The 10,884-nt window shown below is 49.9% G+C and overlaps 1 protein-coding gene across 1 annotated transcript; it reads right to left on the reverse strand.

Moving 5' to 3' along the window:
• Nucleotides 1-8,371: 8,371 nt before the first annotated feature.
• On the reverse strand, nucleotides 8,372-9,583 carry LOC149326954 (uncharacterized). Its single transcript, XM_089563582.1, has one exon. The coding sequence runs from the start codon at nucleotides 9,572-9,574 to the stop codon at nucleotides 8,372-8,374; it is 1,203 nt and encodes a 400-aa protein (XP_089419708.1). The 5' UTR covers nucleotides 9,575-9,583.
• Nucleotides 9,584-10,884: the final 1,301 nt, after the last annotated feature.

Genomic DNA, 10,884 nt, shown 5'->3' on the forward strand with positions numbered 1-10,884 from the left:
CTTACAACCAGCGAGAAAAAAAGTAGGCAATGGGATGTGCAGTAAGACAGGTGCTATATCTGAAATAGTTTTGATGTGAGAAATGAACATGTATCTGTGTTAACTCGTCGCAGACTATTTATACATATTAAGATTACAATTCAACGCACAGAAAATGAAAGAAACATATCTAGCAGGAAAACAAAAAAAAATCGCGTCAGCAGCTCCAAAGGGTCAAATATAATCGGGCGTACACAAGTTCACATAATAGAAGCAGGAAAATAGACGATGATAAAAAGATACAATACATCCGCAGTACAAAAGCAGTTTGTGTCGGAAAAACATAATTAAACTCATATGTCTTCAACAATAAGGTATTTCTGCCACTTGTATTTGCTAAGGTTATGTATATCTATATTTTTATTTTGTAGGAAATTCAAATATGTAGGCATGTGGTACTGCAGCATGTGCCGACCCTGATTAGTGCGGGAAGAAGGTATAGACCAGTGTTCTCTGTTTCTGAATATGTAGGGCACTTCCAAAGGTCGATGTAAATTACATAAGTTGAGGAAACCTTCGTTGTTAGTTTGAATACTGTGTTTGTACTTCATAACGAGGTTCAGTTTATGTATGTGGTGTATAGGGAGTACATTAAGCGAAGCAAAAAGTTCTTTTGTATGGGCGTCATATGAGGCATTTGCTACATGACGAATTGCTTTCTTTTGTAATAGCATCAATTTGGTAAGGTTGGATTGAGTTGTGTCCGTCGATACAAGACTGCAGTAGTTAATATGGGGAGCGAAAATTGAATTATAAAGGATTAACTTAATTTTAATCGGAAGCATCGTTCTAAACTTACACAGTACGCCACAAGCTCTTGCCAGGTTTCCCGCCACGCGTTCCACGTGGGCATTCCAGTTTAGATGTTGATTGAACGTCACACCCAATGTTTTTATTTCTTTAACGACTTTTATTTGTTCGGAACCGAGTTTTATGTCGATATCCCGACTGATAACCTTCTGTACAGGAGTAAATAATATGGCTCTTGTTTTAGCAACGTTAATTTGTAAACTGTTTATTTGAGTCCATTGAGAGAATTTTTCAAGTGTAACATTTGCGAAATCAGTGAGTTCTTCAATACTGGCTGACTGGAAAAAAATGCTTGTGTCGTCTGCATAAATGATGTAAGATGCAAGTGTGCTGGTGTTTACTATATCATTTATGTAAATATTAAATAAAACCGGTCCGAGTATACTGCCTTGCGGCACACCTGAAGTGACATTTAATAGGGAAGAGTGAGCTTTGTTAATCACGACGCATTGTTTACGGTGGTTTAAATATGACTTGAGAAGGTTACCAGAAACTCCTCGAAATCCATAATGCTCTAACTTTGTAGATAAGATTTTGTGGTCAATTCTGTCGAATGCTTTCGAGAAATCGATCAGAATACCTAGGGTCATTTTGTTATTTTCAAACCCTCTAAGTATTAATTCCTTCTGCGTCAACAAAGCTAATTCAGTGGACATACCTCGACGGAACCCGAATTGCTGTGGAGATAAAAGCTTGTGCTTATCACAGAAACCGAGGATTCGCTTGCATATTATTTTTTCTACACCTTTGGAAAAAACGGGTAACACTGAGATCGGTCGATAATTTGAAAAGTTATTTTGATCGCCTGATTTATATATCACTCCTACTCTTGCACACTGCATAATATCTGGAAAGGTACCAGTATGTAAACACGTATTGTAAATGTGACAAAGAGCTGGAGTCAGCAGGTCTAAGACGTATTTAACGGGTTTAATTTCAAGATCATCAATGTCCCGGGCTTTACTATTCTTTAAGGACATAAAGGTAGAGTAAATTTCTTCATCAGTAGTCGGTTCAAAAAAGGCAGATTTAGGATTGGCTGCACCTAAATATTTTTTTAATTTCAGCGCTGTCTTGTATAAGTGTTCCCGAGGAAAGATTTGTAAAGTATTTGTTAAACTCGTCCGCTAGGTCCTTCGCTTCTAGTGTTTTAGCATTTACTGTTAATTGAAGTACTTGATTGTTACGTGTGAGTCTCTTTGCCCGTTTTACTAAGATTTGCTCAAAATTTGATCGCGTATCGTTGATCGAACAAACGCTCGACTATTCTGCGTGACGAGACGTTTCGACAGGGGTTCAGAGTACAAGCGACCTCCTCTCTTCAGCGGCCGAGAGCCTACTGCCGATTTTCCCCAGCATTCCCAATATCCCCCTTCAACGATCCTGCACGCGCAGACCAGCTCTCTTCCGCCCGTTCGCCCAGGAAAAAACCAGTCCTACTACTTTCAGAACAGACCATGTATGTATATATATATATTGTTACGCCCAGTGGTTTATTAAGACTGGGACGGAGGATCGAAAAACCAGCTGGGTCCGCTTGCCGAGCACGAGACGCCACCAACTTCGTTCTCTTCATCTTCGGCTTATCCAGCAGCGCCGACCACGCAGAATGGGTATTGCCTTTTCATGGGCGTCACACTTCCCCCTACGCAGCCGAAGCCCGCTGGGCGAGTTAAGCAGCGCCGCGCGAATGGTAGGGCTTCAGCCGGGCAACGTGAGTGACTTCGGTTCGCGCTGAACGACGGCCGCTTGCCGTGAGACGAGCTATGCGGTAATTGAGTTCGCTAATTTGGTCAATAATGACGTAGGGTCCATCGTAGTGGCACAGAAGCTTCTGAGACAATCCTCGCTTTCTGATAGGCTGCCACAACAAGACTAAATCACCGGCACTGTAAGTAATGCGACGGCGGTGGGCATCGTAGCGCGCTTTTGGCCGATCTTGGGAGGCGAGAACACGAAGGCGAGCAAGGCGCCGGGCTTCTTCGGCGAGACAGAGTGTCTCAGCGATAGAGGGATCTTCATGGAGCTCGTCAGAAAATGGTAGTATGGTGTCCAGGGTGTAGCGTGGGGGGCGTGCATACAGTAAAAAGAAGGGGCTGTAGCCAGTAGTCTCATGGCGCGCGGTATTGAACGCATACGTGATGAACGGCAGGACGCTATCCCAGTTCTTGTGCCTTGAATCAACATACATTGACAGCGTGTTAGTGAGCGTGCGGTTCGTGCGCTCAGTGAGCCCATTCGTCTGGGGATGGTAAGGCGAGGAATGGCGAAAATGTGATGCGCAGGAACGGAGAAGCTGCTCCACGACGTCAGCGGTGAACTGCCGACCACGGTCACTAATGATAACTTTTGGAGGTCCATGACGGAGAACTATGAATCGGAGCAGAAAAGAGGACACATGATACGCTGTAGCCGAGGGTAGATCTGCCGTTTCACAATACCGGGTAAGGTAATCGACGCAAACCACTATCCAGCGGTTCCCATGATAGGACTTTGGAAACGGGCCCAGCAGATCTATGCCCACTTGCTCAAACGGTGCTGCAGACGGTGTCACAGGGTGAAGCTGACCAGATGCAAGGCTAGTAGGTCGCTTGTATCGTTGACACTGAGTGCAGCTGGCGACGTACCGCTCAGTCGTGGCCCGCATTTTCGGCCAATAGAAGCGCGCCTGGGTACGATGCAGCGTCCGTGCCGAACCAAGATGTCCAGATGTAGGGTCATCGTGCATGGCCTGCAAGACAGAGGAGTACAGGCTCTTCGGAACTACCAGCAGAAAGCGCTGGCCCGTAGGAGAATAGTTTTTCTTCCACAAAAGACCATCTCGCACACAAAAGTGGCTGTATGCATATACTGTATGCATATTTCCGGCAGACTGCGCATTTCTGGACAAAGGCTTCAATGTCACTATTCATGCCTGGCCAGAATATCGCTTCCCGGGCTCTGGATTTGCATTTGCTTATACCCAAGTGGCCTTGGTGAATTTTTTCCAGAATTTCGTGCTTCATGCTAGTGGGAATCACCACTTTGGAACCCTTTAACAAAACGCCCTGAACTTGCGAGAGCTCGCCAGTAAATGGCTTCAGTTGGCCTTCAACCGGTGCACCTTCTCTCAGACTTTTGCGTACACTGCACAGATATTCATCTTTGTTTGTCTCGGCGACCAGTCGAGTTAAAGTTCTATGGCTCACGCGAGACGAAACTACACTCACGGCGTGTACTTCTGCATCTTGGCTGTCGATGTCGGTCTTGTCACAATTGAGTGAAGCCCGGAAGCGCGACGAGTGCCACTAGCCTTGCGGGAGCCACTACGGGAAGAGCTGCAACGCATGGAACAGGGTGGAATCATTTCCAAGGTGTCGGAGCCCACTGACTGGGTAAGCCCTCTTGTGATAGTACGAAAAAAGGATGGAAAACTTCGGGTATGCATGGACCCCAGGAAGATTAATGAATGTATTAAAAGAGAACATTACCAGATGCCAACGCGAGAAGACATAGAGGCGGAGCTGACCGGGGCAACTGTTTTTTCGCGCCTCGATGCGAACGCCGGGTTCCACCAGATACCCCTGGACGAGGAAACGTCAAAACTGTGCACATTTGCAACGCCTTTCGGGCGGTACCGTTTTCTTAGGTTACCTTTTGGGATTTCATCTGCTTCAGAGGTTTTCCAAAAGATTCTGAATGAAATCTTCGATGGACTACAAGGTGTTAGAGTGTACGTTGACGACGTATTAGTCTGGGGCAAATCGATGAAAGAGCACGATGACCGGCTGAGACTAGCGTTAGAAGCGGCAGAACGAGCTGGCTTGACTTTCAACCCGACCAAATGCACAGTTGGCGTGCACTTGCCGCGAAAGGAGTCTAAGGCGTTCGCAGGCTTGAAGGCCTAGTATCGCTTGCCCTTTGCGCACAATGAAAAACTGTAGAACGGCGTTGTGACCATTAAGCTTCACTTCCGTAGTGATCGTGCCAAAGTGTTGAATTTCGCTTCCGCCGAAGGACCGCAATGTCGCGCAACTGGGCTTCAGCGGTGGCTTTGGCAGCATCTTGTTTAGGACACTGAGGGGAAGAATATTGGCTTGTGAACCGGTGTCAACTTTCATGGACACCGACAAGTTGCCAACTTGTGCTTGAGCAAGCCAATCGCGCTCACGAACAGTGTTTCTGACAGCCACGTTGAGTACATCGAACTCTTCCTCGGAACCAGTGAGCTCACTTATTTGCTGCTTTGCTTTACAGCAGACCGCAAAGTGGTTTTTCCGCTGGCATTTATAACAAGTACGACCAAAAGCAGGGCAGCTTCGCGGTGCGTGCGTTCGTGCGCAGCTTTGGCAGATATAGGCGTGCTGCCTTTTACGATGGGTAGAGCTCGTTTTCTGGACTGGGTCGACCTGACGATGGTCTCGTTCCCATATTTCCTGATGCGCCGCGGCTGCTTCGGCAGCCTTGCAGATCTGTTCTGCTTTCTGGAGGGTGAGCTTGTTATCTCTCAATAACTTCTCGCGTATCTTGTCGTCAGTTATACCAAAAACAATTTGGTCTCTGATCACTGAATCGAGTGACCCGGCAAAGTTACAAAGTCGTGCTTGAGTCTTCAAATCCCTCAAAAAGTGCTCGAATGGCTCGCCGGGTTCCTGCACTCGCCTCCTGAATAAGTAGCGCTCATATACTTCATTGCTCTGGGCTGCGCAATACTCGTCAAACTTTTTGATTACCGTCGCGTAGTCACTGCTGCTTTCATCTTCCAAAAAAGTGAAGGTGTTAAATACCTCAATTGCTTCTTCACCTGCGGTAGTCAGCAGTAGCGCTGTTTTCGTTGGCTCTGGTCGAGGCTTTGCTGTTTCTGTCGCCGTCAGGAAAAGCTGGAACTTCTGCTTGAACAGCTGCCAATTCTTTGCGATGTCCCCTTTCAGGTGAAGTGCGTCCGGTGGCCTTAAGAAATCCATTTCGTGGCTTATTCCTTCGGTCTGCTCGTCGGCGTTAGCCACTTCTGACACCATGTATCGACGTCATGGTACACCGAATGCCAGGGGGAAAAGAGCGCAGCTTTATTTGAGCAACGCGTATTTATACAAATGGCTTGGACAGCAGCGTATCGGCTGTTGCGTATCAGTTGTACATTTCGAGGCCGCACTGCGCATGCTGTCCCTCACGCATACGATACAAAAGTGGCTGACGTTGGAAGGGTCTTCAGCCTCCGCAAGGAGAGACTGTAGGGTTAATTCTTCCTGCTGTTCCGCTTTGAACGTTGCGACATCAGGAAAAACAGGTGACACTGACGCGACGCAGTGGTCCAACGTATCGATGTTAGACTCCGACTCAGGAAGGGGCAGCCTCGAAAGACAGTCCGCGTCAGCGTGACGGCGACCACTCTTGTAGAGGACTGTGTAGTCGAACTCTTGTAGCCGGAGAGCCCACCGTGCAAGGCGTCCGCACGGGTCGCGAAGGTTAACGAGCCAGCAGAGGGCAAGATGGTCGGTGACGATGGTGAACGGTCTTCCGTACAGATAGGAACGGAAACGCTGCGTGGCGAAGACGACGGCTAAGCATTCTTGCTCAGTGACTGTATAATTGCGCTCCGGCTTGCTGAGCGAGCGACTCGCATACGCAACAACGTGCTCTTTGTTGTCGCACCGCTGGACGAGAACAGCGCCGAGGCCAACACCGCTGGCGTCGGTGTGAATCTCTGTGGGAGCGGAGGGATCGAAATGACGAAGTACAGGGTGAGACGTCAAAAGGAATTTTAGTTGGCGAAAGGCGGAGTCGCACTCAGGTGTCCACTCGAAAGCCACATCTTTCTGAAGTAGACCTGTCAGAGGGTAAGCTACATCCGCAAAGCGATGAATAAAGCGGCGAAAGTAAGAGCATAAGCCCAAGAAACTTCGCAGCTCTTTAACAGACTGTGGTGGCTTGAACGACTCGACAGCTGTAGTCTTGGCTGGATCAGGCCTGACGCCGTCTTTATCAACGAGGTGTCCAAGCACTAACGCTTGACGTGCACCAAAGTGGCACTTTTTAGAGTTAAGCACAAGGCCAGCTTGGCGCATACAGTCGAGGACGAGAGCTAAACGGTCGTTGTGCTCACTGAACGTCTTTCCGAAAATGACAACGTCGTCGAGGTAGCACATGCAGATTTCCCATTTCAAACCGCGGAGTATAGTGTCCATAAATCTCTCGAAGGTGGCGGGCGCATTGCAAAGGCCAAATGGCATCACATTAAACTCATAAATGCCATCAGGCGTAATAAAAGCTGTTTTTTCTTTGTCTGCGGGATGCATGGGGATTTGCCAATAACCCGACCGAAGATCAATAGAAGAGAAGTAGGACGCTGAAAAAAGACAGTCGATGGCATCGTCGATTCGAGGTAGGGGGTATACATCTTTTCTCGTGACGGCATTCAGACGACGGTAATCCACGCAAAAACGCCATGATCCATCTTTCTTCCGAACAAGAATTACTGGAGCAGCACAGGGACTTCAGGACTCTTGTATAACGCCTTTGGTTAGCATCTCCTGCACTTGGTCATTGATTACCTTGCGTTCAGACGGTGACACTCGGTAGGGCTTTTGGCGGATCGGATGTGACGTACCAGTGTCAACCCTGTGCAGGGTTCGAGACGAGGGGATGGAAGATGGGCCGCCGGGCTGCAAAAAGTCAAACACAGTGGAGTATCGCTGGAGGATGGTCAACAGTGCACGGCGCTCATGCGTGGAAAGCGAGTTGTTGATCATTCGGAGCAACTGCGACTCGTCGTAAAACTCTGGTGCTGCTGCGCCCAAGGCGTCGGTAACCAAGGCAACGGATACCGGCGTGTATTGGCTGCATGACGCAAGCTTCAGGCCTTCAGGCAGAACAACAGATTCCGTCGAACTGTTCACTGTCCACAGTTCAGTTCTTCCGTTGATGACGGAAACCATGGCATGAGGAACCAAGATGTTCTTCTTCATGCAGTTCAAGTGGTTCGGTTTCACAGCCGCATCAAACACGTCGAGAGCGGTATCGGGGCAGGAAACCGGTACACACACAGCCGAAGAAGGAGGCACGACAGTATCTCGGGCAACACAAAACACTCACTTTCCCCTGCACGAGCCTTCTAGAAGATCAGTGGTGGAACATTTGCCGACGTTGAGCTCACCTGTGTGACAGTCGACTTTAGCGCCACACATTTGCAAAAAGTCTAGGCCAAGAATAACGTCGTGCGTCGACCGGCTGAGCGCCACCATTTCCGTGCTGAAGACTTCACCACTCAAAGAAACCTTAACATTACACACTCCAACTGCTGGCAACGGTTCACGACTCACGCCACAAAACTGGACATTTTTGTCCCATCGAAACAAAACTTTCCTTCCTAGGAGACACTTAAACGCAGCACTCATAACCGAAACAGTAGCACCGGTATCCACTAAAGCCATCACAGGTACACCATCCACTAGCACATGTACTTTGTTCTTTAACATAACTACAGGCAGGGGTATCACTTCCTACGGCAGACTTCCAGCGACCTCACCCCCATCGGTCGCGGTGGCTAGTTTTCCGGCGGAGGCGAGGAGGAGCGGCGTCGGGGTGATGGAGATCGACGTCTACGGAAGGCTGGAGGCGGCGTCACACTTCTATCAGATACCGGCGAGTTATTCCGCATTTGTGCAGGCCATGAATTGCCGGAATCAGGCGGGCAGGACGGGTATCGAGAAGGACCGCGTTGGTAATCCGGACGCCGAGGATAGGTCGAGGAGCCGTAACGGGATGGTTGTCGGCGGGGACAAAATCGGGAGATGTGTCCGGGTTGACGACAGCGGTAACACACAAGAGAGGGAACGGGAGCAGGCTGCGCCGGCAAGTAGTCACCATACGAAGGACTGGGCCGAAAGTTGTCGTCGTATGTGGCCGGCACAGGCTGGTAAAAGCCGGACCGTTGCTCCGGGGGCAATCGCGGTGTGTTGTTCGGCCGCAGCCCTCGGGGTATCCGGTGATCCTCAAAGTCCGCTGTGTTAACGTCGGATGGCGGAGTAGGACGCGTGAGATACACAGGAGGGAGCTCTGATGAATTTCGAGTGAGTTCCAGTGACCTGGTTAACTCTTCGCGAACGATCTGGCGGATTGTGGAAGCCAGATCGCATGACGATGGTGTGTCTACAGCTGCCACCGTCGTCACCCCGGCCAAACGTCCAAATTTCGGTGTGATGCGACGCATTTTCAACGTCTCGAACGTCCGGCAGTGCTTGATGACGTCAGACACGGACTCGAGACTTTCTTTTCCGATCAAAAAATTGTAGACGTCTTCGGCGAATCCTTTGAGCAAATGGCCAACTTTGTCTTCCTCTGTCATGGCAGGAGAGACGACCTTGCATAGCTTCACGATTTCCTCAATATACTTTGTGCATGTTTCACCGGGGAGCTGAGCCCTTTGCGCAAGTGTTTGTTCAGCCCGCTTCTTCTTTACGACTGAATCACCGAAACACTTCTTCAGCTTCTCTACAAAGCGGTCCCAAGTCGTGAGGGAATCCTCGTGGTTGTCAAACCATGTTAGGGCTGTGTCGGTTAGTGAAAACACGACGTTCGCGAGCCGGGCGGAGGAGTTCCACTTGTTGTAGCGACTCACCCGTAGGTAGTGGGTGAGCCATTCATCGACGTCGTCGCTAGATGAACCCGCGAATGACCGTGGCTCCCGGTAATGCTGCCACGAACTGCTGGGCACAGACCTCGAAGCGTCGCCGTCCAGGGACATCATTGGCACAGAAGGCGGCAGACCAACAATGCGACGACTGCGGTGAATGTGAATCTGGGGATCCGTCTTCGGAGGAACCTGATTACCCAGCACCTCCACCAAGATGTTACGCCCAGTGGTTTATTAAGACTGGGACGGAGGATCGAAAAACCAGCTGGGTCCGCTTGCCGAGCACGAGACGCCACCAACTTCGTTCTCCTCATCTTCGGCTTACCCAGCAGCGCCGACCACGCAGAATGGGTATTGCCTTTTCATGGGCGTCACAATATATATATATATATATATATATTGTAACGGGGGGTTTAGTACGAGGTACTGGGGCGGCGGGAATGGCAACGGCAGCAGTCCGGGATCAGGTCGGCGAAAGGCACACAAGCATAGCGCTGGCCAAAGACTCTCGAGAGCACTGTCACCTCGTCTTCGTCTTTGCAAAACCATCAGACGCATCTTCTTTAGCCTTACAATCGCCCCGGGGACAAGAGGAGCCATCCTGGCGACTTAGGATGATGGCAAGACGGCGGGGTCGTAGTAGGGCTTGAGGCGCTGGACATGAACGGTCTCCCGTCCTCGGCGGCGGAGATCAGGAGACGGCGTGAGGGGTTCCACGACATAATTAACCGGAGAGGTGCGCTCCAGTACACGGTAGGGACCATGGTACTTTGCCAGAAATTTTGAGGAGAGACCGGGAGTGCCTGAAGGGATCCAGAGCCACACAAGTGCTCCAGAAGAATAGTTCGGTGAGGTTTGTTCTTGGTCGATACGGGAGCGCTGGCGATACTGGGTGTCAGTCCTGAGTGAGCGGGCGATTTGGCGGCAGGCTTCGGCGTGTTGCGCGGCTTGGGAAACAGGCCGATATTCAGATTCATCAGGGTGGTAAGGGAGAATTGTGTCGATAGTAGCAGAGGGTTGGCGGCCGTAAAGTAGGAAGAAAGGAGAGAAGCCGGTGGTGGACTGCGTAGCGGTATTGTACGCATAAGTAACGTACGGAAGAACTAGATCCAAATTCGTGTGATCAGAAGCGACGTACTTGGAGAGCATGTCTCCGAGGGTTCGGTTAAATCGTTCAGTGAGGCCATTGGTCTGCGGATGATAGGCGGTGGTCGTTCGGTGAATCGTGTTGCACTTTTTGAGAAGCGCCTTCACCACCTCAGATAAGAACACGCGGCCTCGGTCACTGAGCAGTTCACGAGGTGCACCGTGACGAAGGATGAATCGGTGCAAAATGAAGGAGGCAACGTCCGTCGCTGTGGCAGCCGGAAGGGCAGCAGTTTCGGCATATCGTGTAAGGTGATCCACCGCTACAATAGCCCAAC

Source organism: Amblyomma mixtum, chromosome 10, assembly GCF_055824585.1.
Source record: "Amblyomma mixtum isolate Tamu chromosome 10, ASM5582458v1, whole genome shotgun sequence".
Classification (NCBI taxonomy): domain Eukaryota; kingdom Metazoa; phylum Arthropoda; class Arachnida; order Ixodida; family Ixodidae; genus Amblyomma; species Amblyomma mixtum.